Here is an 18,856-nt window from a genome sequence, read left to right as displayed (position 1 = left end):
CACGGACACACCTCCATTTTCACGCAAATGCTAGAAAAAAATTTTAACCTTAACAATATCCCATAAATTGGAACAAATATGTAGTAAGAATCTGCATGCTTACATGCAGCAGAAATGAGAAAAATACATGTCACAAACATGAGCAGTACAAGATATACATACTTCTAAATATATAGAGGGAACCGCGAGAATCCAATATTTTGCTTTTACCTTAAGAGTTGTGAAATAAGGAAGGACTACAGGCCATTTGACGGAAGAATTGTTTCTTGTGTTCCTGAAAATCTGCTTCTCCCCCTCTTTAATATTTAAGAAACACACACACAGGTTGCCGACAACCCGCGGAGAGCGGCTTGTGTTGTCGTTTTCACTTCCGCGGCTGTGAAAAAGTGCATATGTGAGGGCTGGTCGTGCATGCACAAGCGTGGACGGCGCCGGCATCAGACGGAGCCGCAGCACAGCGCCGAGCACAGCCGCTCGGCGGGGTGTGCCTGCAGTCCACCTCGGGAGACTGAAAATATAAATACAAGCTGCTATTTTGGTGTGATCACACGAACGTGGCAGCTTGTGTGGTTTTTTTCTCTTTAACATTTTAACACTGGGCAGATTGTCTGCATTAACACACACCAAAATCAATTCTGCTCTGAAATTGCTTGTAAAATTTTTCTTTCCCTGAGGAATTTGGTTTTTATTTAACTAAAAAAAAGGGGGCGTGGAGGAAACTATACAAAACACACCAACATTTAGGATATCTTAACTTTGCACTAGTGTGAGAATCACTGTTGGATTAGAGAACCAGCATTATTTCTCTGAAAAATGGGAAATGTGTAGAAGATGGACTTTAAATAAGGAGGGAAAAAAAAAAAAACTTTGTAAAATCACTTTTGTACATTATTAATACAGAAAACATTCTCAAAGTAGTCTAATTTTACACTATCCACTATATAATAACTAAATTTGATCAAAAACTCATATAAGACTTGTACACTATAAAAACTGATGGAGGTTTCTTAAGGGCAGAGACAGGAAACAAAAGTATGTCTCTAAAAGTTCACTGTGAATAAAAAATAAAATGCATATATTCCTATGATATATAGTACAAAAATATAACAACAATCAATTCATTTTCACAGTACTGTGCAGCAGAACTTTCTATAATGATAGAAATGTCCTGTATCTTGAGAGGGTGATGAAGACTTATTTTATTTATTCTAAATTAATTTCAATTTAAATCTCCACATGTGCCTGGGGGCTATCAAACTGGACAGTACACATCTATGGTTTTAAAGAGAAAGTTTTAGCAATTATTAATGAATCCACAAATACCAAATGACAATATAAAAAAAAAAATTGAGGAAACAAAGTCTGCTGAAATAAAGAGTCTAAAGTTTGGACCATATGGGGAATACAAACAAAAGGGATCATCGAATGAGAAGGCCGGTTAAAGGTCTAATCGTGTCTTGGAGAACCAAGTGGGACAGAGTGGAATGAACTTAAGAGTGAGCTGCCTGAGGTGCAGACGGTAAGAGCCCTACACAGAACCACAAAAGACCAGATGCTGGGGATGGTGGCCCGAGAGGCGACCAGACCAACCTCTTATCGTCACAGTTACAATGATAAAAGGAAGCTAAATTTTAACCATTTAATTCAAGAGAGGCATCTGAAGAAAAGATGACACTATTTGGCAATAGCCTATAAATGTGTTAATTTGCAAGTGATATTATAGACACTGTAAATATACTTTTAAAATAATCCTTGATAGATCAAATAACAGACTTCTTTAGTATATATAGTATGGAAATGATACTTTATTCTGAACTCAGTATTTCCCATCATTTTAAATAATACTGAATTTCATATAATGTTAAGCCTTTGAAGCATGGCAAAACTGGTTCAGAATGGACAGCTCAAGTTCTGAAGTAGAAATGCTATAAATTGGAAGCTACTTGATTTACCTTTTGATTATCAGTTTTTTCCCCATTCAGTAATAAAAATGAGAACAGTAACAACTTCATTAGGCTGAGATAAGGAACAATTAATTGAAATGAATACAAAACCCTTTGAGGCAAAAAAGGTTAGTAGAATAAAACAATATTAAAATTAGTTGAAAGATAATATTTAATTCAATGACATATTCAGATCAAATAAATTCTATAATGAGAAAACAACACAGCTTATGAGATGAAATTATCTTGTTTAAACTCAGACTAGAAGGCAGATAATAGTATTTTTTCAGTGTGTTTATGTTTCTAAAGATTGGAAATGTTAGAGATGTTATTACGAAAATTGAAAAACACTGATCATAAGTGGTAGGATTCACAATCAATGAGCATTAATTAGGCACCACCCTGACTCTGTAGTAAGACAGAAACGCCCCCCAGGGGTTACCACGAGGTGTGAAACATGAGACCTGGGGTGACAACCAGGTAGGTACTTTCTTCCCCCGGTATTTTCCACCCTTTATTCTGTTTCCCTCGGGGTCTTATAAGTTACAGCAACACAAGTACTTGACACTGATAATAACGTAATGAAAGTGAAAGAAATGCGGAAACTGTTTGGAGGAGCACAGAACTTAACACATTAGTTTATGTCCATGGTTCCCCGGGAGAGTACTTGACTTGTTTTCCCAAGCTCCACGGAGCAGGGGCCGAGATCCCATTGTGCACGGCATTCAGTACTGAGCTAACATCCTCAGGTATTTACAGAGTAGCACCATTAGGTAGGCATGGCTTCCCTTGTAGCTCAGCTGGTAAAGAATCCACCTGTAATGCAGGAGACCTCAGTTCAATTCCTGGGTCACGAAGTTTCTCTGGAGAAGGGATAGGCTACCCATTCCAGTATTCTTGGGCTTCCTTGGTAGCTCAGACAGTAAAGAATCCACCTGCAAGGCAGGAGACCTGGGTTGGGAAGATCCCCTGGAGAAGGGAAGCTTCAGTATTCTTGCCTGGAGAATCCCTGTGGACAGAGGAGCCTGGCAGGGTACAGTCCATGGGGTCACAGAGAGTCGGGCACAACTGAGCACAGCACAGTCCGCCTCAAGTAGGCATGGGGTCGTGAGTCGGGAACACTTAGACAGGTCTCCCGGATCGGAATACGAAGCTATGGGAGTTTCTCTTGTATGTCCTCTTTCCATCGTAGTACTGCTATCTTGCTCTGTACATTTTTTTAGGTCTGCTTTCTCTACTAGACTTTGAGCTTCTTAAGGACCCACACCATATTTATCTTGGCATATGCAATGCTAAGGAGACTAATATAAATGTACTGAATACACTGGCAAGTCTAAATAAACTTGAGCAATATCAAAGAAACATAAGTAATATCATTACAAAGTTATTAAGAAAATGCCACTGGAACACAGAACAGGCACAAATTATTTCCAGTGGTAAAGACTGCTTCAGGAACAGGGCGGTGATGAACACAGCCTTGAAGGATGAGCTGTGGGGACTCGGTACAGCAGGGGGAGCGGCCTTGGAGCAGAGGAGCTGCATGGAATGCAGAACCTGTGCAGAAACAGCACCTCTCTGCAGCCCCATGGACTGCGGTCCACCAGGCTCCTGTGTCCATGGGCTTTACCTCTGAGGGTTAAAAACTCCAGGAAAACTCCATCACAGGGAGCCCCACACAAAACTGAGATTCGCCTCTAGAAGCTCGGCCAGGTTCCCACAGTGAGTATCAGAGAAAAATCCCCTCAGCCATGGCATGGGGAGGGGAGAGGGGCCAGCCTGGACAGAGCGGGAGTCTGCTCTTCTGAACGAGGCCTGCCTGCAGGGAGAACGAGTTACCCAGAGCCCAACCTGCTGAGACTCCATCGGTCCCTGACTGACCTGGGGAGAGGGAAATGCCCAGCCCAACCCCACCACAGCCATCCTGTCCATCTAAGGGGAAGGGCGATCCGAGAAACACTGTAAAGGGCATAGTCCAGAGGCACAGAGACACTGACCATGTATCTACAGGACACGTCCCCTCTCCCCTCAGCTCATCACATTACAAACAGCCTACTGACAGCAGCTCCTTTAACCAGGGAATCACATCTAGCTGTCATAAAACCAGAACTGAACAACAACAAAATTACAAGGCCTGAAGGTAGAAAGGACAATTGGAAGACACAGAGCAAGCATCAGAACCAAAGAAATTGCAATTATGAAGTCAGGGGTTTAAAACAAGTATGATTAATACACTCAGGGCTCTCATGGATAAAGCAGACAGCATGTAAGGACAGACAGGCAATGTAAGTAAAAAACAGAAATCCTAAGAAAGAACCAAAAATAAATTTAGAGGTATAAAACAGGGTAACAGAGAAGAATGTCTTTGATGGCAGAGAAGGCAATGGCAACCCACTCCAGTGTTCTTGCCTGGAGAATCCCAGGGACAGAGGAACCTGGTGGGCTGCCGTCTATGGGGTCGCACAGAGTTGGACACGACTGAAGCGACTTAGCAGCAGCAGCAGCCTTTGATGGGTTGAGTCATCAAGTAGACTGGAAGCAGCTGAGGAAAGAATCTGAGCCTGAGGATGTCTCAACAAAATCCTCAACAACTGAAAAGCAATAGAAAAAGACTGAAAAAAAGAATAGAACAGAGCATTCAAGGGCTCTCACGGGGATATAAGGAGAAGAGAGAAAAGAGCAGGAGAAACATTTGAAGAGACAATCACTGAGAAAATTGCCCAAAGAATGTCAGCTATCAAACCGCAGGACCAGGAAGCTCAGAAGCCACCGCGCAGGACCAATGCCCAAAGAACGACACCTCAGCACATCGTTTTCAAACTGCAGAAAATCAAAGACAGAGTTCTTAAAGGTTGGGGGGGTGGGGAATGGTGGGACTTCATCTTACCTATACAGGAATCAAGAATTACATTCAACTTCTCTTCAGAAACCATGCAGGACAGAAGAAGGTGGACTGAAAAATTCCAAGTGTTTGAGAAGGAGAAACCTGCCCAACTAGAATTCTGTGTGCTACAAAACTACCCTTTAAAAGTGAAGGAGAAATCAAACTTTCTCAGACAAGCAAAAATTGAGAGAATTTGTCAGTAGACTTGCCTTACAAGCAATCATTTTAAAACCCAACATCATGCTGCCTATGAAACCACCTTAAATGTAAAGACACATAGAGTAAAAGGAAATAGTTGGAGAACAATATACCATGCTGCTGCTGCTGCTAAGTCACTTCAGTTTTGTCCAACTCTGTGCGACCCCATAGACAGCAGCCCACCAGGCTCCCCCATCCCTGGGATTCTCCAGGCAAGAACACCGGAGTGGGGTGCCATTGCCTTCTCCATGCTAACACTAGTTAAGAGATAAAAAAGGGCACTGACTAATGAAATAGGGGTCAATTCTACAAGAAGACATACAGGCCATAACAAGAACCACCTAACAACAGAGCATCACACTGCGCAAGGCAAAGTCTGACAAAACTGTGAAGAGAAATGAAAGTGAAAGTGAAGCCGCTCCGTCGTGTCCGACTCTTTGTGACCCCATGGACTGCAGCCTACCAGGCTCCTCCGTCCATGGGATTTTCCAGGCAAGAGTACTGGAGTGGGGTGCCATTTCCTTCTCCAAGGGATTTTCCTGACCCAGGGATTGAACCCAGGTTTCCCACACTGCAGGTAGACGCTTTACCCTCTGAGCCACCAGGGAAGCCCAGGAGAAAGGAAAGAATCCATTATTACAGCTGGAAACACTAACAGCCTTTGATCAGACATGGACAGAACCGGCAGGCGGCACCAGTAAGGACAGAGCTGAACACAGCAACATCATCAACCAACTGGATCTAAATGACATCTACAGGTCACTTCTATCCAACAAAGCAGGATACGCATTCTCCTCCAGCTCACATAGAGCATTCTCAGAGGCAGATCCCATTCTGGGCTATAGAACACATGTTAACAAATTTCACAGAAGAGGAATCATACGATGCTTGCCCCTAGACCACAGTGGAATTAAACTAGAAGTCAGTAACACAAAGGGAACTGGACAGTCTGAAAAGGAGCAGTGTGTGTGTTAGGGAGTCTGGATAAGCACGTCTTCTGCAAAACCAGAGGGTCACAGCAGGTCCAGACAGGAAAGTAGGGCCAAGACTAGGATTCAAGACAGGGTTCAACACATGAGTTGGATGGGAAAAGCAAGTTAATAGAGTCAAGGGAAACAGTTAGACAAGAGACTTCCAGGTGAGAGGTGAAAGGCCCCCAAACAGTGGTAACAATGGAACCGAACTGAGGAGTGGGAGAAAGCCACAATAATCCAATACCAGTCCTCAGCTTGTATCTGCTCCAGACCACCTGCAGTCCACGTCGTTCACACCCACTGCCCTGTGGGGCCGTGCCCACAGCCTCTGTCCCCGCCCGCAGCACAGCAGCCACCCTCTCCCAGGTCCCACACTCCTGACACACCCTGCAGGCGCCCCAGCCCTCCTCCAGGGTCTGCACTCCCCTCAGCTCCTCCAGGCGCCCCAGCCCTCCTCCAGGGTCCCATGCTCCCCTCAGCTCCTCCAGGCGCCCCAGCCCTCCTCCAGGGTTTGCACTCCCCTCAGCTCCTCCAGGCGCCCCAGCCCTCCTTCAGGGTCCCATGCTCCCCTCAGCTCCTCCAGCTCCTCCAGGCCTCCTCCAGGGTCCCAGCCCTCCTCCAGGGTCTGCACTCCCCAGCTCCTCCAGGCGCCCCAGCCCTCCTCCAGGGTCCCACGCCCCCTCAGCTCCTCCAGGCCCAGCCCCTTCAGCCCTCCTCCAGGGTCCCAGGGTCTCCCCCCCCAGCTCCTCCAGGCGCCCCAGCCCTCCTTCAGGGTCCCATGCTCCCCTCAGCTCCTCCAGGCGCCCCAGCCCTCCTCCAGGGTCTGCACTCCCCTCAGCTCCTCCAGGCGCCCCAGCCCTCCTCCAGGGTCCCACGCTCCCCTCAGCTCCTCCAGGCGCCCCAGCCCTCCTCCAGGGTCCCATGCTCCCCTCAGCTCCTCCAGGCGCCCCAGCCCTCCTCCAGGGTCCCACGCTCCCCTCAGCTCCTCCAGGCGCCCCAGCCCTCCTTCAGGGTCCCATGCTCCCCTCAGCTCCTCCAGGCGCCCAGCCCTCCTCCAGGGTCCCACGCCCCCCACAGCTCCTCCAGGTCGCCCCAGCCCTCCTTCAGGGTCCCATGCTCCCCTCAGCTCCTCCAGGCGCCCCAGCCCTCCTTCAGGGTCCCATGCTCCCCTCAGCTCCTCCAGGCGCCCCAGCACTCCTCCAGGGTCCCACGTTCCCCTCGGCTCCTCCAGGCTCCCCAGCCCTCTTCCCGGGTCTGCACTCCCCTCAGCTCCTCCAGGCTCCCCAGCCCTCCTCCCGGGTCTGCACTCCCCTCAGCTCCTCCAGGCTCCCCAGCCCTCCTCCAGGGTCTGCACTCCCCTCAGCTCCTCCAGGCTCCCCAGCCCTCCTCCAGGGTCTGCACTCCCCTCAGCTCCTCCAGGCGCCCCAGCCCTCCTCCAGGGTCCCACGCTCCCCTCAGCTCCCTCAAGCCTCCCCACTGCAGGTGGGGTCAAACCCAAACTCCTAGCCGTGGTTGGCGGAACAGCCCACCAGACATCCCTACCGCCACCTCCACCCCCAGCAGGCCTGCTGACCCTCAGCTCACTCTCACTGAAGACTTGGCATCAGCTGCTCTCTCAGCCTGGAAGGTTCCTCCTCCAGATCACCACGTTGCTGGCTTCGTAACATGTTTCAGCTCAAAGAGGACCTTGTCAGAGATGCCCTTTCTGATGCCTCTCCTAAAACAGCCACCTGTCTGGCTGTGTTTAAGATTATCGGTTTGATTTCTTCACAGCAGTCACTGCCCTCTTCCATGACTCTCTGTATCTACACGGGCTTATGTCTCACTCCCCAGCGCCCCGCACTAAAATGTACATCCCACGACAACAGGAAACTCGTCTGTCTTCCCCACCACTCTGATCTCCCGTGCAGTGGACGGGTCTGAAGCACAGGAGACAGACAGTCAGTCGAAACCCCCCAGCTCTCTCACAGCCTGGTGGGCAGTCAGGGGGCCGTGCTGCTCCCGCCCGCCGCCCACTGCAGTATGAGCTGCATTCAGACGGGGCTGAGAACCATGGATTTGGGATCGTGAAGTGCCTTCTAAAGGCATCCCAGGTACTGCAGCGTCAAGATTCCGCCTGCCCATGCAGAAGGCGCAAGAGACACACGCTCGATCCCTGGAGTAGCAAACAGCAACCCACTCCAGTATTTTTGCCTGGAAAATTCCATGGGAAAGGAGCCTGGGGAGCCACAGTCCATGGGGTCAAAAAGAGTCAGACACGACTGAGCGCACACAGCGCCTTCTACAGACGGAATGCAGCCTGAAAGGTTAACAGTAAGATTACTCAAGCTATTCAGCTTTTATGATTAGCAGTTTGGTGGCTTTAAAAAAAGACTGACAGCCTTACCCTACAAGCTAAGTTACTTGCCACAGAATTTACAGAGAGATGGCTAGGAGACTTCCTCAAAATGTGAGGCGAGACATGGGAGAGACTTCTGGGGAAGGAGGTATGAACCTCCCCCACCCAGAGGGCTTCTCTGCATCTGGGCTTTGTAGCCTGAATTAAAATGCAGCAGTGGAGACAAATTATAAGGAAAACAATTGTCATGTATGTGTGTTATACACACAGACACACATACGTTTCTGTAAGAAAAACACACAGAATATAGCTTTTGAGAAATAACATTTCCCACATAGCAAAGCAGAAATGTTTGATCTAAGGAACAAAATGCTGAAGGGGCTCACATCCCACTTATCGCTTGGTTTTGTGTCCGCCCTTGTCTCCCCTTCTCTTCTGCTCCCACTCCCGTCAGCAATCTGGCCTGGGTGTCCCGGTGTGGGACCCTGTCCAGTGCCGCGTGCCCCCACTTCCATTTGACAACAGCGGAGACACTCACACTCTTCCTACTGGCTACTTCAAACGTAAGCTATCAAGTTTTCTAAGATAACTGCCTAGCATTTAAAAGAGAGACATCGCTACTGCTTGGTAAACTACATATACTGTGCATTTTGCTTTCATGAACCCTGTTTTCTCACCACTGATTACCCAGCTAGTTACTAAAGCGATGGGTGAGGAAATTTATCCTTTTGTTTTATCCAACAAATAGTTACTGAGGGCCTCCTGTGAACCAAAACAACGGCACTCTGCCTTCTGAAACCACTGGCGAGAGACCAGCACCACGGCCTGACTCAGGAGGGTAACGGCCCCGAAACTGCTTGCCCCTGGTCCTGACCAGGCTCACCCAAGTGCTCACACTTCCCACCCCAACTCGCCACCACGGCCGGTTATCAGTGGTGCTGCTGCTCTCTGAACCTATGGCCCCTCTGAAGTATTTCCATTTTAAAGCAGAAAATCTGCTTTAAATGGGTAGTATGCCCTTAATGCAAGTCCACGTCGTCTGATCATTCTGTCTGGGGCCTGGAGAGAAGAGCAGTGTCGGAGCCAGGGCCCTGCCTGTGCGCCCGGCGGAGCAGGACTTGAACCGGAGTCGGGCAGACAGGCAGAGGCGCGGGGGGCTGGAAGGCGGCCCTGGAGGTACAGGCTCGCACACACCGGGCTCATCCCAGACCCTGGTGAGGGGGGGAGCTCGGCTGATACTGACACAGCTTAAAATGGAGACACATCTAATTTACTACACTAACAACATGTGAATCTGTAACTATGCCATGAGGTGGTCAGTCTTATCTCTGTTTTGCAGAAATGAACATCTAAGGGAGAAAGACCTTTGCTGAAATTACTTTGTCCAGGACTAGGACTAGAGCATACCTGGCTAGAACTTACCCCAGGCTCACCCACACAAATTCCATGTGCTCATCACATGACCCCCAAAAAAGTAAGGTCCAATACATAAAAGTTATAGAAATTAACTATATGCTAGATAAAGAGCCACTTCATATACTGAATATTGAGATTTGGAGTTGTTTGCAAACTTGAATGGTGTCAAAAGGAACAGAAGTAAAAGGGGGTAAAAATATACCTGTCATTTAAACAGTAATTTGATTAGAAAGGGATTCAAAGGTGTAAAGCAAAAGATAATTTTTTTCTAGCAAAACCAGTATTAAGACTACAAAATATAACCTTAGTTAGAAGCACATGACTTCAAGCAAGTGTTGGAAACTGAAAAACTGATTTAAACATTTAAGTATTTATATATTATTTTAGTATTACCAATATTATAAATGTGATATTTTGACAAAGGGAACACAAAAGTCTATAATTTAAGAATAAAAAGTAACTATTATCATCAACATTTGGCCACAATAACTATTAACACAAGTAAAATACTACATTCAACTAAGGCTCCTCTACAGATTGTATAGTTTGCTAAAATTTCAGAGGTAACACCAGTCTGAATCACTGAAGGTAACTTGTAAATAGTTCTACATACGTTCTTTTGACGTCCTGTTCAATCATTGACCGAAGTTCTTTATCCTGGAAGAATTTGTTCCAAAGACTCTGAAATAAGGAAAGCAATTTATTTAAAACAATACTGCACCTTTGCTTGACTTTTATGATCTCAATCTAATGATTCAAATAATTAAAATTTATCCTTCTCTGAGTTATGATTTCACATTGCAGATAGAAAACCTGGAACTGGAAAGTGTTTTATTAAAATCTAGTCTAATCTCAGAGACACATAATCATTCTAACATTAGTTTTTCCAGTGATATTACTGTGCATATTTAAATTTTTCTACTATCTACTTAAAGTGAATGATACTTTTACTGCTAGACATCTGCTGCTACCCTTAAACAACAAAGAGGTCACCTGAACTAGAGGAGGACCACAGGCCAGCGGGTCCACTGGAACCTGACCTGAACTGCCAACACAGAAAGCTATGTAAGGTTTTCTACAGAGCTTTGGTTTCATAATCGCATAGATTTTTATCTATTTCTTAAAAATATGAACTTCAAGTTTTAAAAATTGCTTAATATTCACAGACTATATTATAATAATTACACATACGAGGAAAAAGAAATGTTAATTTTATACAGAAAATGTGAAACAAAAAAACGTCCTTCAGCACAGAAACAGGAACTGGAGAAGCGACCCAGTGCCGCTGAGGGCTAACACGACTCGTCCTCACCGGGACCTGAGGGAGGAGGGCCTCATCTTTTTCATGATCTTAAACCCTGTTCGAGGGTCACCGCTCAGCTATCTCCTTCCGGAGAGCTGTCCTCGCGGGTGCGGCCTTCTCACTCCTGAGAGAGGGAGGCTCTGTGCACGGCGGCCTCTCCGGCCCCGCCGTGCCCTCCTCTCGGTTCTCGTCTCGCTGACCCTGAGTGCTCACAGCCCCAGAGCCTCCCCTCCACCGTGCCCGTGTCCGGAAGCAGCCCACGGCTGCCCCCAGCGCTGCCAGCACACAGCAGGGAGTAGCGCCCACCCGGCTTTAGGTGGACTGACACGGGGTGAAAGCGTCATGCTACCGGTGTAGAGTGACACTGCCTCCATGCTGACTGATAATGAGACACAAGCAGCTCTGGTGGGCAAGAGCGGCCGAGGCGTGAATAAACACCAACTTTACCCCTTCGTCCTGGGAAAGGGGGTTATTGATCATCAGGTCTTGCTGGCCAACAGCCTTCCTAGGGTTTGTGATGTGCTGGAAAGAAAGAAAACACACACGCAAAGGTCAGAGGCCGCTGGCCTTCAAAGCCTAATTAAGAAAACAGTTACGTTACTTAAAGCACAACTTACTATTTCTTTAACGCTGCTATACCATGCTCTTAGTTCTTTAATTTTACTTATCCACTGACTTTTATCTTGAGGAAGAACACAAAGAAAAAGCTGTCAAAAAAAAAAAAAAACAGGAAAACTTTTATGAAAATCCTAAGAAAACATGAAACTACGCCAAAGGGCATCACTTGAAAACTGAAGACGATGCATTCGTGGTGCTGCACACTCATCACCCTTCCAGCTCGCACTTGTATGTGGGGTGTGTAAGACATATATCAACCTGGACAATCACAAAAGTGCACAAAGGCCAGGGAGCAAGATTCTAAAAGATACACCACAAGATGGAATCTATCTCCTCTCCAGAGTTACAGTAAAAGTGAACAAGGAAAATTCATGAAGGTTCAAGTTCACTCTGTTCTACTTTCTTATATTTAGGGGGGTGATAGAACGCATTAACAAGCACAAGGTCCAATTTGTAGCATCAAGGTTTCCAAGATCTGTCTTCAAACAAGCAGGTAATGGACAGAGAGGAACAATTTGAGGACAAGCCTGAGCAGTGAAGTCATTCCTTTTACAGCAGAAAATGCAATTTACAACTAGCAAGCAGTTTACAAAATTAACAAGCATTCTCAAAAAGACAAATTTGATTTAATTTAGTTTAATAAAACATTAAAATAAATCTGGATTTGAGTTTATTTTTAGCAAAGGAAGGAGACTCAAAAAGTTAAACAACATGGAGCCAGGGGGTGGGGGTGGCAAAGCCTCCTGTATAAACATCCAAGCAGCACGACCCCGCCTTCACTGCCAGCACTGAACAGAAGAAAAATGCACTTTAACTATTAAACCTAAATTATTAAATTTCGAACTGTCTAATACATTATGTGTTCCTTGCTGTCTTCACTTGCCGGCTCGTCTGCTCAATTTATGCAGATGAACCCCAAACAACTTTCAAGAGAAGTCGTTTAAAAAGTGAGTCTCAATCTAAACTGATTCATTCTGAAAGAACAAAAGGGGACAGATTTCTAAGCCCTGAGAGACACTGAAGGTCATCATTACCCAGGGGCTCACCAATGGCCTTCCCTTGAAGGAAACTGACCTAATTCCTCTCCACTTCTCCTCCTCGCTGCCCTTCACTGTGTCTCCAGTACAGAAAGTATGAAAGTACCTTTCCTGTCTGCTATTCGTGAAGAAACAAAGGTGGCTGACTGCATGACAGCACCCGATATAACAGGAACCTGAGAACAGTCGCCCACCACCCCCTGCCCAGCGCCAAGGATTTCTGCAAATGCCTCAGGGGACCCAGAAGGCTTTGCTTGAGTTCCGCACCATCAAATGGGATGAAAAGACCGGTATTTCAAATGACTCCTGTACCATCGCCAGCTATCCAGGACTAAGGCGCTTGCTCCAACCTTATAAGCAAATGTCCTATGAAAGATAGACCTAGATGCCAAAGCCTCGCGAGTGAAGCCTCTTGGAAAATTCAGTGATCGCCCGCACGGTGATCTTCCAGGGCATCAGGTAATGTGTTGATAGACTGCAGCCGCAAACTGTAAATAAATATTTTCTTCTTACCTTCCAGCAAATGCTGCGGAACCTGCTGCTTCTCAGCTGCCCATTAATCCCCTTCTGCCTTATTGTTGCCAAGTAATTGTTGTTTACAAATAGTTCTTCCCATTCTTTCCTAGATGCAAGAAACCAAAGCGTGGGGATCCTTTTGTTAAAATCCTTCTGCTTGGAGAGGAGTGCTACAGGAATTTAATTTTAAATAAGTCTCAGAGATGCAACTTTTAAAATATATATATTTAGTTGTCTGTTTCTGAATGCATGGCTGTCTTTTTGGACAGAGTTCTCCTGTAGATTTAATGAATATGTAGATCGCTATAATTATGCCAGCTACTGAAATTCATAATGTCTATGGAGGCTATTCCACTGCCTTTTAAATGCTGGTAGTGCAGTTCAGTGAATCAACAAGAAAAAAAATGAATATTAATACAAATATATGACTGCTTTAGACACTAACAAAGATATACCTGCTTCAAAAATACACAACCAAAATTTGGATCATTGATTGATCATATTGGCTTCTCACCTGAAAGATCTCATGAAATCAACTCACTTCTCTTTCACGTAAGGCTGGGCAGTTAAACAGAATAGAAGACTATTTCCTTTAATTTTTAGTACTATTTACTATTGAAATCTTTGCAACTTCTTTCTACACGAACAGTTTTAAAATTTTAACAGGTGCAGGCAAATGTGAAAAAAAATCAAAAAAACTGAAAAGCCTCACTGTGAAAACTGTGAAAGGCAAGCTTGAGTACCTTGCCGTACCTATGGCTGAGGAGACAAACAACTGAAGTACGCCTCCCAGGCACGCAGACACCAGGGGCTCAACACCTGTGCCTCATTAATATACAAGCAAATCTGCTCTACTGGGAAACAATTGGAAATTAATTGTCCCAAACCAGTTACTGAGTTTGAATAAAGGAAGCAGACCTACATTCTCTGCATCTTGTACCAAACTAAACATCAAGAATCATTTGTCAACAGTTGAGGCTACTTAGTGGAGCTTTATGAAATTTCCCTCAGATTCCGTAGTGCCACAATAAACTGATAATGTAAAATTTATTATCAAAGCTGCAAGCCTGGCACTCTTCAGAAAGACGAACTCAAGAGGAAGCCGCAAAACCTCTCGATCGTCCTCCGTGTCACACGCGTGGTTGTCCCTGGCCAGGCCCGACTCGTGTTCGGAAAGAAAAGCCGTACACGAGGAGACCTCAGATTCTGCATCCCAACCAGCAGCACGCCTAGTGCGCTGACCCCCGACTGCGGAGCAAGCTGTGTCTTCCACACCCAGCCTTCCAGGAGAGTGGCGAGGCAATGGCAGTCCCTCATGCCCTCAGCAGAGAACCTCAGCCCTTCCCCACAGCCCTGCACTGGGAGAAATAAATTCCTACCACCATTCCATGGAAATGTCTTATTTCCATCATCCTAGTCAAAGAAGAAAATAAATTTCATTTAGAGTTTTACTTCCTTCTGTATCATTAGCGAAACAGAAAATTTTTCATGATTTGGGGCCATTTTATTTATTCTTTTTTAAAATGTCCTTTCTTGCCCTTTGCCCATTTAAGCAGTATAGGCTACTGGCCAAGAGGACAGGCATCAGAGCCACGCTTCTGCAACAGAAAGAAAGTCATCCATTCAGAAACTACATAACTTACTAGGTGTGTAAGCACGCTGAAATTCACTTAACCTGTGACTCTGCTGCCTCATCTATAAAATGGAGTAATAATAATAGCATCTACCTCAAATAATTACTATGAGAATTAAAATACATGAAAAATCCTTAAAAGGGCACCCAGCATATCATAACATCTAAAAATCTAATATTGTTGTCAATAATAACACTGCTTTTACTTGGACTTATTGGTCCAAGAGAGAAGTTTTCATTCATTAAAGACATTGCTGTCTGCATGTATGTGTATTTTTAATGTAATTATTTTGATTTTCAAACCACTGAAACTTTTCATATATAATTTAAATCTAACATTTATTTCCTCTTGATTCTCTTTACATTGTTTTCATGCTTCAGTTCAGTTCAGTTCAGTCACTCAGTCATGTCCGACCCTTTGCAACCCCATGAACTGCAGCACGCCAGGCCTCCCTGTCCATCACCAACTCCCAGAGTCCACCCAAACCCATGTCCATCAAGTCAGTGATGCCATCCAGCCATCTCATCCTCTGTCATCCCCTTCTCCTCCTGCCCCCAGTCCCTCCCAGCATCAGAGTCTTTTCCAATGAGTCGACTCTTCGCATGAGGTGGCCAAAGTTAATTCTTAGCCACTTCAAGTTCACGGAAATCAGTTCTTGGGGTTTTTGAAAATTACTTTAGTTCATTTGTATTATCTATGATATTTTAAATATACTCTCCATTTCCCATTAGTTTCACATATATCACCCACATCTCAGTGTTCAAATTTTGCTTTTAGTTTTAGTCAAAAATGAGAAAAAAATGAACAAAGAACAATATAGGCGTACATCTCAGAAAATGTGCTTCTGTTTAAATAGCTTGTAGTCTATGAAGAGAAAACACAGATTTCAAACGGAATAATTTGTCTGAGACCATGCAGCTCCGTGGCCTGACAGCAACAGTGCTTTTCAGATCAGAGAGGGAACCTGTGAGGCAATGGCTCCCCCAGACTCTCCCAAAGCAGCCCCTGCGCACAGGCACCAGCACACCGTGAAAGCAGACACAGCTGGCTAGACCCACTGCCATCTCGTCAGGTTCGGCAGCCTTCTAAGGTCAGGCTACACAGCACTTATGTAATGAAGGATAATTATTTGTTAGCTCAATAAGACCTGTGCCTTGATTACAGTGCTGGTAAAGAAAAAAGGAGACTGAGGCACGTGAAATGGAAACATTCTCTCTGAAATTCACAATTATTTAAATTTATTCAGAGGTACTTGTAGTTCTAATTAAGACACAAATCTCAAACTGATGGAGAGCTCTGACAACAGAGGCACATAAAGACCACAAAATAATCTATTAATTGTCTTTCTCTTCTATGGGACGGTGTTTCGTTAATAAACTGTGACACACAGTAAACAAAACAAACATTTATTCAGTGCCTACTGTGTACTCAGCACTTAGAGGTTTTTTTTTTTAAAGCATTCAGTTAAGGGAGCAAATGGATGTGAAAACCAATAATCATGTGATTAAGGCAAAGCACTCTGGCAGTTCAGAGGAGGGAGAAATAATTTTATATCGAAAAAACTCAGTGTAAAACACGGTAAGTAGCATCCCCACAGGCACTGAAATGCCACCCAAAAACTGAGCTGCCAGAGGTTGAATAGTGTATGAAGGACAAAGCGCGGGGAGTGAGCCCGCTGGGGGTCTGGAGCAAAAGAGAAGCTCTCTCCAATCACAGACACCCGCGGCGCCAACAGCCCTGGGCCGGGGAGAGTATGGGGCACCGAGGGGCTGGCGTGGGCGCTTCCGTTTAACTAACGAGAGTGAAGAAGAGATAGTTGTCAACTTTGTCTGACATAAACCTGTACAGTCTGTCGTAGCAAAAATCAAGCAATGATGCTCTCAAAATGCAAAAAAAAAATCCATTCATGTTATGATGTGTTATATTTTGGGTAAATCACTTTTAACCTTTCCAACGATCCTCCTGAGTATTTTTAACCCCTCTTTATGAATGACAAAACTGAGTCTCAGAAAAAGTAAATTGTCATGAGAGAGAAAGAGTGAGAATACGGGACAGACCGTCCTGAATGACGGGGCTGACAACAGCAAGGGAAGCATGGCTCTCCACACATCAGAAGACAAAAACGGCCCCTAAGAGGGCAGGACAGCAATGTGTCTTGTATTTCCTTCCTTACAGTTTTAGGTCTTGAACATGAAGTCCAAAAGTATAGAGATATGTTTTCACGAGTTGGACTGAGAAGGTAAGTCAACAGATGCTGAATGGTTAAGAACACAGGGGATGTTCAGGTGCCAATTGGCTCAGATGGAACAGATTATAGAGACCAGGCCCTCGAAACCTCGCATAAACATGCCCTGGCGCCACCTAGCGGCCTTGTCTCTGCAGTGCAGGCACCGGGTCCCTGAAACCACGTTCAGTGGCTCACTCTCAAGAGTCTTCTCCAGCACCACAGTTCTAAAGCATCAATTCGCCAGCGCTCAGCCTTCCTTATGGTCCAGCTCTCACATCCATATGTGACTACTGGAGAAACCGCAGCTTTGACTAGACGGACCTGTGTCAGCAAAGTAACGTCTCTGCTTTTTAATATGCTGTCTAGGTTTGTTATAGCTTTCCTTCGAAGGAGCAAGCGTCTTTTAATTTCATTGCTGCAGTCAACGTCTGCAGTGATTTTGGAGCCCAAGAAAATAAAATCTCATATACTTCCCAAGATATGCACATAAATTGAATATGAAACTGGTTAGCACCTTCTACATTTAACTGTTTAAATATTTTTGTAACCTGAAGCTTGCATAAATGACATGACAATTTTGAAATGAAAAAATTTCTGAATTGCTTTTCCAAATGAGGATACACAGAAAAAAAACTCTACTGTATACTTTACATAATGGTTTTACCCCATTTTTTGGCCTTCATTAGACAAGGAATAATGTCTCTATGGAGCTAACACAAGAAACCCCAGCACCTACAGTAACTGAGGAGAGGTCACAGGCTGCCCACAGCCTAGTACTGAGGGCCTCCAGTCACTTGGTTAAGAGGCACAACTTGGGCTCTTGCAGATAATGAAGCTGCTGAGTGGAACAGAGAAGGGCTGCCACCACAGGAAAGGCTGAGACGTCGCTGCAGAGAAGGGGCAGTTGGGATCAGGGGAGGGTGGCACAGGAGCTCTCAGCGGTGGGCAGTCAGCCAAGGCCATCTCGTCTCTGAGGTCTGACCAGAGTAAGAGCAGGACTAAAGGCCAGGCCAAGGAAAGGTGATCTTTAAACTGGATAAGATCAGAATTAGATGGGAAGAATATCTAAAGGTGTGGAATCACAGGAAGAAAACTGCACCTGATGTGAAATGGTTTAAATAACTCAGAGATGCAGATGACACTACCCTTATGGCAGAAGGTGAAGAGGAACTAAAAAGCTTCTTGATGAAAGTGAAAGTGGAGAGTGAAAAAGTTGGCTTAAAGCTCAACATTCAGAAAATGAAGATCATGGCATCCAGTCCCATCACTTCATGGGAAATAGATGGGGAAACAGTGTCAGACTTTATTTTTTGGGGCTCCAAAATCACTGCAAATGGTGACCACAGCCATGAAATTAAAAGACACTTACTCCTTGGAAGGAAAGTTATGACCAACCTAGATAGCATATTCAAAAGCAGAGACATTACTTTGCCAACAAAGGTTCGTCTAGTCAAGGCTATGGTTTTTCCTGTGGTCATGTATGGATGTGAGAGTTGGATTGTGAAGAAGGCTGAGCGCCGAAGAATTGATGCTTTTGAACTGTGTTGTTGGAGAAGACTCTTGAGGGTCCCTTGGACTGCAAGGAGATCCAACCAGTCCATTCTGAAGATCAGCCCTGGGATTTCTTTGGAAGAAATGATGCTAAAGCTGAAACTCCAGTACTTTGGCCACCTCATGCGAAGAGTTGACTCATTGGAAAAGGCTCTGAAGCTGGGAGGGATTGGGGGCAGAAGGAGAAGGGGACGACAGAGGATGAGATGGCTGGATGGCA

The 18,856-nt window shown here is 45.3% G+C and overlaps 1 protein-coding gene across 1 annotated transcript in view; it reads right to left on the bottom strand.

Moving 5' to 3' along the window:
* Positions 1-18,856, bottom strand: part of TBC1D5 (TBC1 domain family member 5) — a 595,923-nt gene that overhangs the window by 265,487 nt on the left and 311,580 nt on the right. Inside the window, exons 6-9 of the mRNA XM_070377101.1 lie at positions 13,222-13,330; positions 11,671-11,760; positions 11,501-11,575; positions 10,364-10,431 (exon numbers count right to left, since the gene is read on the bottom strand). Coding sequence (XP_070233202.1) covers positions 10,364-10,431; positions 11,501-11,575; positions 11,671-11,760; positions 13,222-13,330 — 342 coding nt within the window. The remainder of the gene's footprint in view (positions 1-10,363; positions 10,432-11,500; positions 11,576-11,670; positions 11,761-13,221; positions 13,331-18,856) is intronic.

This window comes from Bos mutus, chromosome 1 (assembly GCF_027580195.1).
Source record: "Bos mutus isolate GX-2022 chromosome 1, NWIPB_WYAK_1.1, whole genome shotgun sequence".
In the NCBI taxonomy this organism is placed as follows: Eukaryota; Metazoa; Chordata; class Mammalia; order Artiodactyla; family Bovidae; genus Bos; species Bos mutus.
Note: the sequence above shows the minus strand (reverse complement) of the source record. Positions and strands in the feature narration are given on the sequence as shown.